General features: G+C 37.7%; 1 protein-coding gene across 7 annotated transcripts in view; it reads right to left on the bottom strand.

Moving 5' to 3' along the window:
* Positions 1–18,856, bottom strand: part of LOC121427221 (serine/arginine repetitive matrix protein 1-like) — an 86,667-nt gene that overhangs the window by 56,065 nt on the left and 11,746 nt on the right. For all 7 annotated transcript variants that reach the window (XM_041623511.1, XM_041623510.1, XM_041623509.1 and 4 more), the window contains exons 5-6: positions 722–871; positions 103–203 (exon numbers count right to left, since the gene is read on the bottom strand). In XM_041623511.1, the coding sequence (XP_041479445.1) occupies positions 103–203; positions 722–871 (251 nt within the window). The remainder of the gene's footprint in view (positions 1–102; positions 204–721; positions 872–18,856) is intronic.

The raw sequence follows: 18,856 nt of genomic DNA on the forward strand, positions 1-18,856 counted from the left end.
TACTAAGATACTACCTGTATGAACCAATGTATCTTATTTCTTCCGTTAACAAAACCAATTTTACATCAGGGTGAACATCCCCTTGACTTTGACATGACTTACTTGATGTCGACGACGGAGAGTATGTCCTCTGCTCTGAATGTAAGTTCTTCTGGATGTAATGCTACATAGTTGACAAGGGTTTTCACCTGCATTGGTCGTGCCTAGAGGATTTCAAAGCAAAACAATTTGAACATTCATCAAAGAATATATTGACAATGGAGATTATATTTAAGTTTTACCCCTTTTCTCTGTAGCAGCGGATGATGAAGATGATGAGATGCAATATCTATATTGCACTTAATACAAATGTTACGAAGCACTGCTTATTATTACAATGACAATAAAGAAGACGGCAATGATGACGATGTTGGTGGTGGCGCTGGTGGTGATGATAGTGATGATGAAGGTTATTATGACAATGATGGTAGTGGCAATGATGATGAGATAATGAATTCATCGTAACCAAATTTACAAACCTATGAATGACTGAATTTTTAAAGTTTTATTATCAAAATGTAGTTTACCTATATATTACTGTATCCCTGAAGTACATGTAATCTAACTTATTTCTTAGTGATCTTTTACATCAAAAATATACCTTTTACAAAGAGAAAAAAGAGCCTGGATAAAATCTTTAAAATTCTCTTTATACTATTAACAGTCTAAAGAATTTTCTTACTTTTGGCAGTTCTTCATGAAGTTCAGCAAATGACATTCTGCGTTCCGGTTCATCTGCCCAACACCTTAACATAAGCTCGTAGATCTTCTGAGGACAGGCTTCGGGACGTTCTAACCGTTCCAACTTTGGCTTGTCTATTGTTTTCAAGATCTGCGAGGGAAAATGAACATGAAATACATAATTTGTGGAAATAAATCACTGTGTTTGTAAATAAAGAACTTATGCTCAATGTTTCAGAGCAGCTGGTGAAAAGTCAATTAAATCAAACGCTGGCTGACATATAGTTGTTATGATCAATTACCAGACATGTACTGTATACAATAAACAAAATAAAAATCATGACTTTCATTGAGTATCACTTTACCTTGGATGAAAACTTAAATTGCATGTCATTTTTATGTTTGACATAAACATAAAAACATTCAACAGAATAGGTAGCAATTTCCACTGATCGCAATGTCATACTCAATCCACCAATGATAAAAATTAAAAATGAATACCGTAAGTAACGGTGTATTAACCGCACCCCCAAACTTTGGACAAAAAAAAAAAAAATCTTACATTTACATGCATATTTGAGGTACGAAGAAACAAAATCTAAGATTTTAAGATTTCAAAGTATCCAAAGAGATTACCGGTATGCGGAAATCTGCTGTTCTTTATCAATTCATCTACAAATGTTAGAAAGAAAGAACAATCCCGACAATATTGGCAACTTACACACTCACTCACGTCACAGTCACAGTGTACACGCACACACACAGCACTGCTATTACATTGCAAACTACGATACAGTACCAGTCATGCCAGTACATCAAATTATGATGTGTCTTTCCCAGCGTAGGAGGAAGAAACATTCACATTTCTTGCATCACAACCTCACAACCATTTTCAGAAATTTAATGTCTTAGCATGAATTTTGGATATGGGAATACAGGAAGGTTCAAGAAACAAAGAAATTGACATTTTTTCCAGTTGTTTTTTACGGCTTCATGCCGTCTCCCTCGTGCGTGGTTTACATGGTATCTTATGAAAAGCAAACAGGAAAGAAAAAAAAAAGCTGGCGCGAAACGGGACTTTGAATAGCGCCAGCTTAAGTCGCACTATAACCACATTACAACGCAATCTCTAAGCTCACTCAACTCTCGCTCATCGGTGACAAAATATTACCGAGTATGCTTGGCGTCTCTTTTAAATTAGCCAGGGAACTTCACTACTTTGAATCGAGAATAAAGTCAAAATTAGTGTCATGAAGGTGGGTGCGTTTGTTATGGACAACATTTAATTAAGATCGTAATACCGGTAATCGCTTCCCATTACCCGCGGCTCATACCCCTCTAAACGACATTGCCTGGGCGGCTATGCCCGGCCACTCGATGTGTTGTGAACTGGCAGACATCGTACATGTACGGGAAGGGTTACGGCGGGCCGGCTCAGACCCGTCACCGTGTATAAACCGCACCCCCGACTTTTGCTTCTATCCCGCCGAGAAAAAGGTGCGGTTAATACATCGTTACTTACGGTACTGTTATCTTTCACAAATAATGTCTTTTTAAAGGACAAGTCCACCCCAACAAAAATTTGATTTGAATAAGAAGAGAAAAATTCAACAAGCATAACACTTCAAATTTCATCAAAATCGGATGTAAAATAAGAAAGTTATGACATTTTAAAGTTTCGCTTCATTTCACAAAACAGTGATATGCACATCTCGGTCGGTATGCAAATGAGGGAACTAATGACATCACTCACTCACTAGTTCTTTTGTATTTTATTATATGAAATATGAAATATTTTTATTTTCTCGTCATTGTCATGTGAAATGAAGTTTCATTCCTCCCTGAACACGTGGAATTCCATCATTTTAACATTTTGTACTTCAGGCAAGGAGGTCCTAATCATCAAATTCGTAAAAATTGAAATATTGTATAATTCAAACAATAAAAAACAAAAGAAATAGTGAGTGAGTGACGTCATCAACTCTCTCATTTGGATGTAACAGGCTCATTACTATAACTATTTTGTTAAAAATAAGCGAAACTTTGAAATGTCATAAATTTAATTTTACATCCGATTTTGATGAAATTTTCAGCATTGTGCTTGTCTGATTTTTCTCTATTGATTCAAAACAACATTTTTCTGAGGTGGACTTGACCTTTAATGCTTTACAGGTAGGCCTAATTATATAAAATGAAGTAATTGCATTTGAGATCTACATAAACTCACCCAAAATGGAGTTTGCTTTGAGAAACTCTACTGTACTGTCTCTATATTCCTTAAGTGGGTTTAATATTAGTTTCAAGACTTCATAAATTAGAACAGATTGGCAATTAAGCCAGACGTTAATGTGAACTTCCTAAAAGCATGATTAGGGGATGACTACAGCTGGTTTCCTTCCAGTATCTCTCTCTTCAACCCCCCCCCCCCCCTCTCTCTCTGCATTGCTCTGTATGTATCTCTCTCCCTCTTCCTTCCTCAAGAACTATCTCCCTATCTATATCTTTTTTTTCTCCCTCAATCTATCAATATTTTCAAATCCTGAAACCACTCATTCATAGTACTCTGCAATCAAACATTCTTTCCCTTTTCTTTTCTTTTTCCAGGACTTTCTTTCAATCTCACTGAGACATATCTGTCGGTATGAAGCAAAACATCACATGATTATGACAATGTAGATTGTGAGGACACAGCTTCACTCAATATCTCTGACTGTTCTCTGCATTGTAATAGAGCTACGTTATATAAAGCACATGCTTCACACATTCGTGTGTATGTCCTCGAAACCATGTAGTTTCATAATTCACCTATATGTATTACCAATAATCAAATTAACAGCAAATACTCCAACTATTCGCAAATTGCAATATAACGTATTACAGCATGCTGTCAAAAGCATGAATTAAAGGAAACCACACCCAAGAAGAGTAGTAATCTTATTGGAAAGAGTAAAATGAGAGGAACAATTTAAATAAAAGTTTCATCAAAATTGGTTATAAAATAAGCAAGTTATGGACAATTAAAAAGTCTTGTACTTACTAAGTGAATCCTCAAATTGGCAAATGTGCTTCAAAATGGCTGATTTTGTGGACAACTTCATTTGTTTTGTACACATATTTTCAGATTTTCCCCTTTGACATTTTTCATATTATCTCCTCCTGACCTTGACATATATGGTGTGGATTATATTTTCCCATGACATATGTTGTGCTCAAAGGGAGGCAAGATGCAATTTGAAAGATGAGGAAAATCTGAAAATTTGTGTACAAAACAAATGGAGAGTTGTCCACAAAATCAGCCATTTTGAAGCATGTTTGCCAATTTGAGGATGCCTATAGACAGTACAACAAGAGTTTTCAAACTCCCATAACTTGCTTATTTCATAACCGATTTTAATGAAACTTTTTTTTAATTGTTCGTCTCATTTTACTCTTTCCAATAAGATTACTTCTCTTCTTGGGTTTTGGTTTCCTTCAAGCTCCTTGGTCAATCTAACTTGAGATTGAAGAAGGGCAAGTACATGCAACTGATGTTTCCATCAATATCCTGAATGTCATGTTAAGAAGTCACAGTATGACCACGTATGAACTACTTAATAGATTCTAACCCATAAAGCATGACCCGGGGGGCATTTCATCAATATTTTCGTCCCACAAGTTGTCAGATCTGACAACTTTCCTGGATTCTGAGTTGGTTGAGAAGCACTGTTACTATAGTAACTGTCGGATAAAACAGGACTTGTCCGATGAAACGTCTGACAAGTCCTTTCATGAAACGCTCCCCTGTTATCACTTTCCTTGTGACACCCTCTTTATCTCGCTCCCATTCATCCAGGGACCACTTTCATTAGGTGGTGGAACCCAGGGGCCGGTTGCAAGAAAGGGTCTTTCCTGTCGCCCATTCATCATGACGCGCCACATGAAATGCATTTTAAATAAATTACCTGCAAACATATTTCCTTCATCCGTTAAAGTAAACAAAATCTTTGTTTATAAAATGTGATATCTCTGTGGATCCAGGAATTTTCAAAGGGGGGGGCACATTTTCCCCAGGAAAAATTTGACAAGCAAAAAAAAAGGTCTTGTTGACTTTCGAAAGGGGGGTACACTTCTGTTTTAACGGCATTTTTACATAACAAATTTCAATTTTGCTTCTCAAAAGGCGAAGGGGGGGGACGGGCAGACTTTGCCCCTCTCCTGGATCCGCCAGTGAGCAGGATAACCATTTTATAGTGGCAATGTCCCTCACCCCTTCCCCCAGACACTGATCACTTTCTTCTACCGTTTCTAAAACTTGCCCTGAAATTCACCCAGATGTCCTTTAATCTGCAGCAATAAGGGGGGAAGATGACAGAGAAATGTAAAAGAAGGGCAAGCTTGCCTCAGGGAAATACATGAATCATTCTAAAATCAGTATTCAACACTTTCCTACATATGTACATGTAATTCCAATTTCGTGGAGTCACTGAATGACGTATCACCACAAAATGAGACGAGACAAATTTACCTCCTATTTCCGTCTCCAAAAAAAGAAAAAAAAATTAAATCAATTTTCTTCAAGTAGTTTCACATATCAATTCGCAATCGCAACAGACAATTACTGTGGGCTAACAGGTAAACGTTTGTCATAATATTGATTCTGCCCATTCCAAGCCCACCCACCGCACCTTGACCCAGGAAGTAAAGGTCAACATTGATTGTACACAATGCACATATGAACCAGAAGAAGGTCCACTGCCACCATTGTTGACTGAGATCTCTGTTGCATTCAATCCAATATCCATAGTTCTACAGAATTCCCTACACCTTTTCTAATATGTTCATGTTAACATGATTTCCAAAATGTAACTATGGTTTTTACTTAACGTCTTTGTTCCAACCATGTTTGTAGGATAAGAAGTAATGGATTGAACGCAGCCCTTGACTGAGGTAGTGTTTCAGGATCAGGGGATACATTCGGGTCAAGGGTATGCTGTTCGCATGGCATTGAGATTAAATTACACACCTGAAGAATATGCTTCAACCCAGAATGTGTTCTAATGAAAGCATTCATATGTCCCAAAAATAGAACTTTGGGGGTTTTCATTTAAAAATATATTGTTGAAGTTCTGACATTGTCAGAAGATCATGCACATTCTATAAAATATTGCAGATCTATTTATACATGGATGATTTCCATTTTTATTTCATTTGTTCATAATATAATTTCTAAGTGCTACAGGAGCCTAAGGATGTGTAGCACAATAACTTACATTACAATCACTTATATTTTATTTATTTATTCATTATTTATTTGGCACTTCAAACATATTCAAGATTACAAAGCAATATCAAACATTGCATAAATTGACATGAAAATTATACAGGTACATTTGATAGCAGTTTGCCCAGTGCATCAGTAGGTGGCAAGGGAAGAGGAGAGCAAACGTTTTTTCGTTATTTGAAAGATTCAATAAAACTATCAAAAGCAGGGTGTACCACCCATACATGCATAGTATTGTGTGTAAATGTCCATGAAGACTTCCAAGCGTGAGGAGGTATTCATGCTGGCAAGGCGGAAAGGAACTTCCAAGAGTTGATCCTGGTGTGAGGGCCCAAGAGAAAAATTAAAAGTCTGTGGATAACAAGTGTTGTACATTAACAGATAGACTGAAAGTTCATGACAAAGTCACCCTGACTGAAGAAAATTATATTCTCAGACTACTACAAATGTCAAAACGCAAAAACAGGCTTTAAATACCGCTCCAGTGGGTATTTTGAGTATAAACTATAGAGAAAGAATTTGTATCATGCAGAAAGTCCATGATCAAGCACTAATGTCAGTTCACGATAGTATGGCATACTTTCTTAACGTTCCTTGAGATTTGATTTAAAATTGTATTAATTTTTTGTACAGTGCATACAGTGTATTGTATTATCATCTAATGTCTCTTTTAACCCCAAAGCCAGTGGGTCACAACGCTGTGAAATGCATGTTTTGCATAACTGCCTACAGGAACTTTAGTTTATAACCATATACATGTAGGCCTATGCTATGCATGCAGAAATTGTAATAGCTGCACGCTCATCCTTCCTTGCAATACCACTGTTCTCTTAATCATTACTACGACTGTTATTATTCTTATTATTCTCTTTTTCTGGAGGGGGGGGAGCATGGGAGGGGTTGAAGTATGACACAACTTCTGGCACTTATGTTTTTACACTGCCACCTTGCATCAGCCTAAATCTTGTGCAAGCCCAGCTTGTCTGTTAAGTCTCGAATTAGGTTCTGACCCCCAGATCATATCTTTAATTACCAGGTCTTATTCCCCTGCGGCGCATGCTCTGAATCAACTGCTTCCAGTTTAGTTTTCAATTCATTTATTTCACATCCTTTAAACCATACAATTATATATTAAGGATAAAACAAAATGGCAAAAAAAGTAAAAAAAAATGGTTTGCAGGCATACATGTAAACCCTATATGGGTTAAACATGGCATATTGGTCTGAATATCCAGCCTACATGTACCAGAGGGGGTGGTGGAACTGTGAGGTAACTTGTCAAAACAGTTGCAAGTTGAACACTGTGATAGACTTCACACAAAACTGATTAGGGTCTGTGCATGTAGACTACTATCATGTGGGAGGTGAAAAATGAAGATCTTTGATTAAGATCTGCATAGTATCGTTTCAGGATGTCGTTTATTGGTTGCAGAAGGGAAACAAGGATAAGAAACCATATCTTAAAAAACACAATTCTATGATTTCACATAGGCCTTGCAGCTGCCTTACATGTATACCATACATCCATGCAGAGGACACGACTGACCTTTACTATAAAGTTTGAAATTCATGTTAAAAGCAAAATTTGGAATACAAACACTAGTTCGACCAGGCATGGTGGATCAGTGGTTTGAGTGCCTGCCTTGAGAATAGAAGGCAGTGGGTTCAATCACTTGCTAAGTCGTTACAAGGACTTATCAAAATGGGACATTCTGCCTTCTTATCAAGCACTCAGTGTTTAATAAGAGGGTAAAAATTATAACACAAGGCCCCACTGGATGTTCAGTTATTAGCTAGACTGCCCTGGGTAAATCTTTATTATTGTGATCATTATTATTATTACAATCTTCAGTATCATCTTCATCTTCGTCATCATCATCGTCGTCATCATCATTATCAACATCAACATCATCATGACCATCATCAACATCATCATCACAATCATTATCACCATCATCATCATTATCATCATCATCATCATCATCTTCATCATCATCACCATCATCACCATCAACATCATCATCACAATCAATATCACCATCATCATCATCATCATCATCATCTTCATCATCAACATCATCATCACAATCATTATCACCATCATCATCATTATCATCATCATCTTCATCATCTTCACCAACATCAACATCATTACTATCATCATTACCAATTGCTCTAATTACCGTCATCATTATTATCATTATCAAGTAAAATTAATAATCACAGTATTCTGTGTGGACGATGAAATGCAGTGTACACAGGTTAGCTGTTCAGATGCAATGACATTCAAAATCACAAGGTCATATATAAATTCATTATAGATCTTAATTCCTTCCTCATACTTCATGCATATCTTAGGTTGCATCCATGGGCTTAGCATTTTCTTGCTTTCTCATACCTGTTTTATCTACCTCTTCTTACCGTGATGTTGCAAAGGCTAGTCTGATGTTTCAACTATAGTGCCACAGGCCCCTGGATCCTACATGAAGACACTCTCTCCCTTCCCTCTCCTCTTTTAAGCCCCCCCCCCCCAAAAAAAAAATGTTTCTGTCTCTCAATTTTGTTCCTAAACCTTTCACTTCAGTCCTCCCCCCTCATTCTCTATCTGTCTGAGCCTTGCCCATCATTCCTTCGTGACACGACATTTGCTCTGGCGACAACTGCTACGAACTTTATTGCATCTACAATATGGGTAAGAGTTGCAATACAGTGTGATGTCAGGTGTAGGGTTAGGTTCTGGATAGGGTATAGTGTTGAATCCCAGGTTAAAATTTGGTCATTTCATTAATGTGTGGAATTTTGCAGCGGAGCAATTGTCGCCGGAACTTATTCCTTACCCCCCCCTCTACGCATCCACACTCTGTGTCTCGCTCATGCTGCCATGCCCTACCCCCCCCCTAAAACAGAATATTTCTTCTCATTTACATTTTCCTTTAGATCGTAATAGCAAATTTTATAAAGCGCTTTTCCCAGAATGGCCCAAAGTGCATTACAGCATATTATTACCCCGGTCATTTCTATGTAGATTCCTTTTCAAAGATAGTGTCATAGTAAGTAGATCATCCCTTTCAAATGAAAAAGGATACACACTTCTAACTCTGTGGAACTGCAAGTGCACAGAATATAAATCATCAGGCCTCCCTCCATCCCCCACTGGCCCTGACAAGATTTTCTAGGTTCATGGCCCTGTGTGTACATTTCTACTGTGAACTCTACTTCAAAAGTAGTGTCATGCATTTGGAATCATTCCCCAAATACGCAATAAATAGCAAGCTTCCTATCCACAGGGGCATGGCAAAGTGATTTTTTCTATCGAAACTCAAATCATTTCTACCTTGTCCCTTGCTTTTGACAATCTTTATCTCATAAGTGAGGTGTACTGGAATTTTCTAAGAATGATGTGCAAAGGGGAAATCTTGCGTTCTATTTCTGCTGATACCTTGCCAAGAGAACAACTCTTCAGGTGCTCTGCGTTTCATCAGATTATTAACAATGTCGGTTACTGAAATGGCTTCAGTGTTATAAAGTAGTGCTTTTTGATGGTTGATTCCAATGTTAGTCGATTATCGCCAGCAGAATATCACCGATAACACATTATACAGTATTGCAGATTCTGACAATACAATGTATATTCATTATTGGCTGTAGTTTCTGTGAGAGCAGGAAAGGGGGAAATGAAACTAAGGCTTTCATTGGTGCTTGTCTTTGAAGAGCAGTCTTTTTGGAACCAACTCACAAAGTTCTGAGTTAGTTTAAAGCATTACAGAGCACCACTTTGGATCAATAATTGACAATTCTTTTGTCATATTGTGTCACTGATAAATATTAACATAACCATAAAACCATTATCGAATATTAAATATTTTTTAAATATTGCATAATTTCAACATTGAAATATCGCTCAGCACTAATCTACATGTAAAGTCCCCCTCTGTAACTTTGATCCATTTCCTTTATTTGAAATAACTAGAAAAATGGTAAAGATCAATAAAACCCTTTTTAAAGCACTATGATTAATTTCCTTTTCATTTCTGATTATCTCTTATTTCCAGGAACTAAATTAACAAAAAAGACGTCAATATCACCATTCTTATCATTGGCCTACCCACTCTTGCAACTGTTTCCAGCCAGCTGTTAACTGATTTCCTGTATTGGTCAATAGAGGTACCAGAGGGATAGACCTAGGGTCAGTTTAGGCTGACCGCAAGTCTGGCAGCTAGCATGCCGTCGCAATGTATAGCAACCTCACAACAGACAAGACAAAGATTAATTGTGGTTATACATGTATTATCTTCACCGAATAACTACTCATCCAATGAATTATTGGCATTGAAATATTATGAACTTAGCAAGAGGTTCTTTTCATCAAACTGGTTTGAGGTTAATGTATGTACAAGTATCTGTAACCGTCTTTGCCTGTCTCTTGGTGTGTCCTCCTTCCCTTCCTTTGATTATTTCATCTTGTAGGCCTACATGTGTATAATTGCCTTTCTGTCTAATTGGCCCGAATTCACAAAGGTGGTTTTGAAAACCCACAGATTTCAGGTACAAATTACGCTTATTTTACCGCGTATCGTGCGCATGTACAAAAACTTCCAATGCTGATGTGCGCTTTTGTCAAAGTATGCCAAATTGACACCTGTTACCATTTTTATATAAGCTATTTTATTCATGAGTCCACTGTTTAAAGGACAAGTCCACCCCAACGAAAACCTGATTTGAATAAAAAGAGAAAAATTTAACAAGCATAACACTGAAAATTTCATCAAAATCGGATGTCAAATAAAAAAAGTTATGACATTTTAAAGTTTCGCTTCATTTCACAAAAATGTTATATGAACGAGCCAGTTACATCCAAATGAGAGAGTCGATGATGTCACTCACTCACTATTTCTTTTGTATTTTATTATTTGAAATATGAAATATTTTTATTTTCTCGTCATTGTCGTGTGAAAAGAAGATTCATTCCTCCCTGAAAACATGGAATTCCATTATTTTAACATTTTGTGCTTCAGACAAGGAGGTCCTAATCATCAAATTCGTAAAAATTTAAATATTGTATAATTCAAACAATAAAAAACAAAAGAATAGTGACATCATCGACTCTCTCATTTGGATGTAACTGGCTCGTTCATATAATTATTTTGTTGAAATGAAGCGAAACTTTGAAATGTCATAACTTTCTTATTTTACATCCGATTTTGATGAAATTTTCAGCATTGTGCTTGTCTGATTTTTCTCTATTCATTCAAATCAACATTTTTCTGAGGTGGACTTGACCTTTAATAGTGGACTCATTATCAACAACTGACAACAGTGGACTGATGAAGAAAATGGCGTGGATAACCACGGCAACAGGCATCAATTTGGCGCACTGTGACGAAAGCGCGCATCAGCATTGGACTTTTTTTTTTTAATATATGTGGTAAAATAAACGTAATTTATGCAGGAAATCTGCATAAACCATGGACTCAACAGTGGGTTTTTGAAACCACGCTCGTGAATTTGGGCCATTGTTTCTCTGTATCTCCTTTTCTCTGTCCTCCTCTACTCTCTGGCCTAAGTTCTAGAGAGAGGTTTCAACGGTATCGTGGTATAAAACCACGCACTATGCAGATTTTTTGACATAATTACGGTTTCTTCATCGCATACACCAAGACAAACACAATGCGCGCTTTTGGCAGAGGGCTATAAGGGAAGGTGCGATATACTAGAAATCTGCACAATCTACGGTTTTGTAAAATGGTATGATTGAAACATCTTCGAATACCGGCCTCTGTGTCTCTTACTATCTTTCTCTGTGTCATTCTGATTTTTACACAATATTGAAGAGGACACCGTCCACACCTTGGAAGAGTACTCTTGCTATTTTAAAATATACCAAGTCATCCAAGCATTAACACATACCACATAAAATATATCAAATTATTTGGAAAAGATACTCTGTCAGGCCATATATAATAATTATGCATTCATGACATATTTCTTTCTTAAATTGGGGATTTGTGATGTGTAAAGTTTTGTTTTACTCATACAGTATGCATGCACCTTGGTGAGGTTTATGGGGGAGGGATGGCTTTTAAAAAGGAAATTGCTTATAAATATAGCAATATCACTAAAATTGCATGTCAAGTAAAATGCAGGTCACCCAGTGAAGGTCACTCGTCCCTGGACCCCTTGGTCAGTTGACCAATCAATATCATACAAAACTATCTCTGAATTGACAATCGGTAGTAAATTCACTTGACTAACTATCGCTATTTGGAGGATCTCTTTGTCGCCCCAGATTGGTAAACAAATGGTGTGACACCTTCTTCTTCAACTCCATTCTTCTCAATTTGTCAGCTATTTTTAGCCGTCAGTACCCCCATTTCTATGTTCACCAACCATATAGGCCTACTGGACGCTCTGCATGGTTTAGGGTGTGTTTAGACTTTCCATTTTCAGGCTGAATCTGGCCTTTGATAGGCGTTTCGTTCATAACACAGCAGCTTTTGATTGCCATATACTCAGTGATCATAAACTCATGAGAAGGTGCACTTATTCATGATCAGGTTTTCGCCAAAAAGAAAACATAAACATGACATAAAATTCTAAGTGCTGTAACTTCTGAAGGTTTCCATGGCGAAGAAGAATAGTGTAGTAGGTTTCACTGTACACCATGTATCTTTCTTGGGGAATCTCGATGTTTCGACCAGTGTGTTTTTGTAGTCTTCAGAATTCTAAGTGCGTTCAATTGATATCAATTAAGCCATTTTGCAGTTTGATTGAGATCAAAACATAGCAACAGAAAACCTGTTCTTTTTTTTAAATGCACCCTGATATGACTTGTTACAGGTCAATGTAGCACTTGATAAAGAAACATACCGTATTGTACTATAAAAATATTTTAAAAAAAAGAAAATAATATGGGAGTGCATTACAATGAATGTTTCAAAATGATTTTTCTGCCTTCTCTTAAAGGAAGTATTAACGCACCATCATCTTTTAAAAAACAGGAACCTGTGACTGTGTGTGATGGTCTGGATTTCCTTTGAAACGTCAACGCTGGCCGGAAGATAAACGACATGATAAGCCCAGGAGAGCTCTCTGTACATGCAAGATGGAGGAAGTCCAAGTACAACAAGCAGCTAGGATGGGGGGCATTTGTATATCCGGCAGTCTGAGAGGAAAGGAGAAGACTTAATACTTCTGTTACTACTTTTCCAGTTTCCATTTATAGTTAAAATGGTCAAACTTTTGTAATATTTACCTGTTCAAGAGAGACAAGGGACGATTCATGAAGCTTTTCATGATTAGAATAACAATAATGAAAATGATAATATGCAATATTTTTATAGCACTTGATACAATGTTTTTGAGCGCTGCAATCTGCATACACTCTAAGAAAATTTAAACAGTCAGACGGGGTAAATCATCCTTTATAAGGGCTGAGGAGGGACATAGTTTTTAATAAGGGTGGAAAGCACCATCACTTCTTGGTCATTTTCACCCTTTCCGGCTTTTGTGTTTTGAGAGTGTACTATTATACTACTACTCCTACTATGACAATTGCCCTGGACTTTGTTTTGTCTAAGTAGGCTTAGGGTTCCAATAGGGCTTAATGCTAAGTTCAGGGTTAGATTTAGGATAGGGTATAATGTTAAATCCAGGGTCGAAGTTAGGCCATGTTTATGCTTCCACTTTTCAGGCCAGAATCAGCGTTTCCAAACGTGATTAGTCCAAAACACGGTTGCGTCCATGCTTATTTTCATTTAAACGCTGTTTCAAAACGCCGATCGTAAACTCACAAAAAGGTGCGTTTGTAAACGTCGTTTGACCAGAATCAGGCTTTCTGGGGAAGTATAAACAGAACCACGATCGTAAACGTGTTTAAATTACGTCATTTGGTACATGCTTCCGGTGAGATGAAAATCCGCGGGCAAATACAGTCGCATTGCTCCATGTTATCTCCACGTAATAACAACAATTGGAAAAAAAACTTTCGAAAAAGGGCGCGCCCAATTTGACCTCACTTTACGATGCGAAGCCAGCTGGAGATCATGATTTGCTCTGAAAAGTTAAGCATAAACAGCACTCCCAGAACCACGTTTACGATCGGCGTTTTGAATCGACGTTTGAAATTGCTGATTCTGTCCTCGCAATGGAAGCATAAACACACCCAAAGTTTATGTGGAATTTACAGCAGAGAAATTGTCGCTGGAGCAGAAATTCATGGAACCGTAGAGAGTCTGCTTCGCATTCCCAATCATATTTTTCCTTTAAACAATCTCGACAGGGAGGCTACCCACATTCTTTTCTTGATGTTGTTTTGTTGACAGGAAGCATTTTTCGGTCTGTTCACGTAGATAATAACTCTTGCCAATGATATCCTTGTTGTTTTCCACTTCTTCCTCTAAATCCCACTTTGTGTTGGTAATAATGTACATGTACTAATGGGTTTTTCTAAGTTTGTGTATCTTCGTTTTCAGCAAAGCAATGGGGTGCACATATGCAAAAGGTTTTATTATTAAAGGGTTTTCTGTATATCACCATGTGATTGTCCTGAAAAGATACGTTCATCATCTTCAGTGAGTAATTGCCAGCTCTTAAAATAACTGTGGTCAACACTATTTTTTTTCATCAGGTTTTGATAGCCACTTGATTCCCTTGTGGCACCTTCCCAAACGGAAGAGATAACTTCGGCAAATCTATTATACCTCATGACAAATTAACACTTATATAATTACACTTCAGATGACCGAATCAAGGAAATCATAAAATTGAGAGACAACCAACTCCATGTATGACATCAACAGGGATAGTATTTCACGAACCTTGGTTTTTGAATTTCACTGACAACTTTCCTCTGAGCCAATCAGATGCAAGGATTTCAGTAGCTTATAACAATTAGTAAAAAGAAACTCACTATTTTAATGCTCCCCAGGAAGTCCCATCTATAGGCGTATACGTAACCTGTCAGTCTATATCTCAAGATCGTGGCCAATATAAGCGTACGCCGATGAGGCTAGACCTACATGCAAGATAAGGAGTGATCTTGGACAAGATGAATAGGTCTTGCAAACTTATGGCAGACCCAAGGGGGGGGGGTATAGGTGTAAATATATAGATTTGATGAGCTGATAAATACAGAAGACATTTTTAAAGATATATTTTGACGGCAGTACTCCTGTTATCGCACTTGAGAACTGGAATCAGATGTTCTGATCAATATTCAAGAAAGCATTAAAATGTTTTGAAAAGCATCCACATGTTTTTTATGATTGGCTGCTAATAAGCTGTTATGATTCACTTAGCTAACCACTTTACACAACCCTGATTATCAGATTCTGGTTTGTCCATATGCAATGTATGCAAAATCTCCACTCCCTGAAGAGCACTTTACAGTTACTTTCCTATTTCCATTATCCCTCACACATATCCCTCAATTCATCAATTTCGCATATGTCAATCGCAGTTTATGATCCATGTTGCATCTACTTAGATACATGTATTGTGCTACTGCTACAGTCACATTTCCCACTCACAGCTGTTTTATTCATTTCTATTCAAACCACCTACATGTAGCTGGTACAAAAAATGTCAAAACGACTTGAAGGGCTGCCATACAGCAAATGTGACTGAGGTATATATAAGTCAACAGATGCCCTGGGTTCGTCAAAACAAAGTGGTCCAACTTTTTTTCAGTCTGCTAGGGCTGAATGGAAATTGTGTATCGCAGCTTCTCCTGGTGGGTGTTTCATAAAGCTGTTCGTAAAATTATGAACGACTTTACGCACGACTGGAAATACATTCTTAGGTCATGACTCAACAACATAGGGATATTACAGAGCACAAGAAAGGATCACCAGTCGTTCGTAAAGTCATACTTATCTCACGAACAGCTTTATGAAACACCCACCCGGATTAGTACAGCCAGTTGGAACTTGCGACAGATTTCACTCAAGACCATGTTGACCAGCGCCCTGTTGTACAAAGAGTTACTATCGATCCAATCAATCGTAACTCTATGGAAATCCATCAGTGTCATAATTTCTTCTGCAGGAAATTTGCAAAATGTCTTGTGTAAACAAAAGAGAACACACTAAATAGTCAAGAAATCAATGAATTATGGATATACATTCTTATCTTGAATTTTTTGAAATGTTGACGGTGCTAGCCGTCAATAGTTATGATTGATCAGATCAATCGCAAGTCTTTGTAAGATGGGGGTCTGAGCTTGCAGAATACTTGTACAGGTATAGTGAAATAGCCAATTTCTATATGCATTAGAATAGAATTCATGTTTTGTTTTGTTTTGTTACATATCATGATCGCTACAGTGGTGTTTATTCATGAATAGCTTCCATTACCGATCACATGACCAATGTCAAATGACTGATGTTGCTGTTGCATCCTTGAGATTTAAATAACCATCAGAGATCGTCTAGATGATGGAGAGATGTAGGTCATGCAATAGAAAGCAATGCACCGTGAGGATGTTTTTAATTCAGTGGATACCCAATGGGGCTCAGAAATGAGGACGACTGGAAGAGATTAAAAAAAAAAGTTCTTTGTTTTTCAAGAAGGCGTGACATCACTGTTGAGACTTCTCAGGTTTCGTTCTGTAGACTGGCTATAAATACACGAATGAGAGAAGTCTTATCCGCAAATGGAGACAAGAGAAAGAAAAGAAACGTTTCGTGTTGGATTCTTATACCTAAATTGACTGGACTTGCAGTAATGTCTAGATGTAGATGACGAGATCTATCAAACTTGCATGATAAGCTGGAAAAATGCTAACACCATAACCTTCTACATGACATTGTTTGAATTGACAAATAATCTGAATCAATAACAAAACGGTAATAATATGCAACCTTTATTTAGCACCTAATACAATGGGTGAATTCAAGTTCAGTATTGACCTTTTGGTGTTGGTGTTAGGTCAATTATTACACGATTATAATGCCAAACATAAAATAAAGATGGTCCCGAAAAGTCAATCACTAGTTGTTGAGATGTCAATAATATGATTTGGATCAGTTTTACAAGTGATGAATAAGTTTTGGAGCTAGGGGAATTAATCCAAATATCAACACCAACACCAAGGCCAACACCGGACTTGAAATCCCCCAATGTTCCTACGCAAGGCAAACTATAACCCATTCTTTAGCATGGCTACCCTGATCTGATGCTAGTGTATTCAAGGAATCCTTCCTACCAGATACCAGTGTTTACTACACCTGGGTGGAGAGTGGCAATGTACATGTATCGTTTAATGCATTGCCACAGAATGTGGGTGCAGTAGAGGGATTTGAACTGTGGACCTTATGGTTCAAACTCCTGTTCAATATAATAAAAATAATAATAACTGGATTTATAGAGCACTTTTTGCCCGAGGATACAAAGCACTGCTATCATTACCCCGGCTTTAGCTCGAGCTACCATCACTGGTGCTCAGTGCATGCAAGGAATTACTCCTGCCGGGAACCCATTCACCTCACCTGGGTCGAGTGCAGCACAAAGTGGATAAATTTCTTGCTGAAGGAAAACACGCCTTGGCTAGGATTCAAAACCACGACCTTCTGTTTCAAAGGCAAGAATCAGAACCACTAGACCACAACGCACCCACTACATGTATCTGTAGGGTCTACCTGTATGATGTACTGTATCTAACTGATGGTGACAAGCTATCGGCAACTGCATAATCTTGTATAGTAGTATGGCATTATACAGTGTATGTGCGACAGTTTAACCCTATCTAGGCCGGGGTATTTTGGGAGTTCATATGGCGGGGGGGGCCTCCCAGGCCCCCCCTTAAGATCTCGGCCGTCGACCGCGCGATCGCGCCGAAAATCGGCACGCGGGTTGCCTGGGACATAATCTACAAGATTGTATAGTAATTTTTTTCATGCGAATTGCTATTAAGTGATTATGCTAATTTATGCGTAATTAGTATGCGAAATCATTCTTTTTCCTCTAACTCCCTAAATAAAGCTCCAAATGTACTAATTTTTGGTATAGAAACTCTTTGTGGTGTTCTTAGCAAGTGTACATGAAAAAAATTGCGATATCAAATCATTTTCTTATGTATTATATTGTTTTTTTGCAATTTCTTATGTATTTCTTTGTTTTTTGACCTTTTGTTTTTCATTGTTTTTTCAATGAAATTTGTTGGGGACTCTTCTGTGATCATAAAAAGCATAAAATAAATACATTTAGACCAGCAAAACTAAAAATAATCATGCATTTATGAATTTTGGTTGAAAACACAATTTGCATTGACTTTGTACACAAAATCACGTTTTTGAGCAATTTTTGGTCTGACATGCACTTACATAATGTTGCGTAATTTCGGAACCACGTACCTGGGTGACGCAAAATTGGTCTCAAAAGTTGCGCAAGACTTGAAAGTAAAAAGTCAGCGAGCGGCGCGGTCAAAAAATTTTGCGCGGCAAAAATATCGCGCGATTCGTTGAGGGGGGGGGCCTCCGAGGCCCCCCCCCGGCCTAGATAGGGTTAATTAAGTTTGATTGTAGCAGTATGATAGCTGAATTCATTTATTGAAAAGGTCTGTGAACTGGAATTAGTGAGTGAGAACGGCCTCATAGGCTTGTTAAGGAAATGACATTGGAGAGGAGGAGACGGGCAAAGCCACTTTTAATTGAGATTTCATCACCCACAAAGGTAAAGTGGACAATGCTGTGAGTGTCGCTAGTCTGTGAAAAATTTGTGAGCCAGACAGGCTATTAACACCTTACAAGTAGGTGCTGATGGATTTAGAAAGTTATGACTCATGGAGGCAATCCCTAATATGCAGATTGTGTGATCTTGATTCTTTATCTTAACAGTTTGACTGCATTGAAGAGGTACATGGATGCGCCGTGGTGTAGC

The sequence above is a fragment of the Lytechinus variegatus genome, chromosome 14 (assembly GCF_018143015.1).
Source record: "Lytechinus variegatus isolate NC3 chromosome 14, Lvar_3.0, whole genome shotgun sequence".
In the NCBI taxonomy this organism is placed as follows: Eukaryota; Metazoa; Echinodermata; class Echinoidea; order Temnopleuroida; family Toxopneustidae; genus Lytechinus; species Lytechinus variegatus.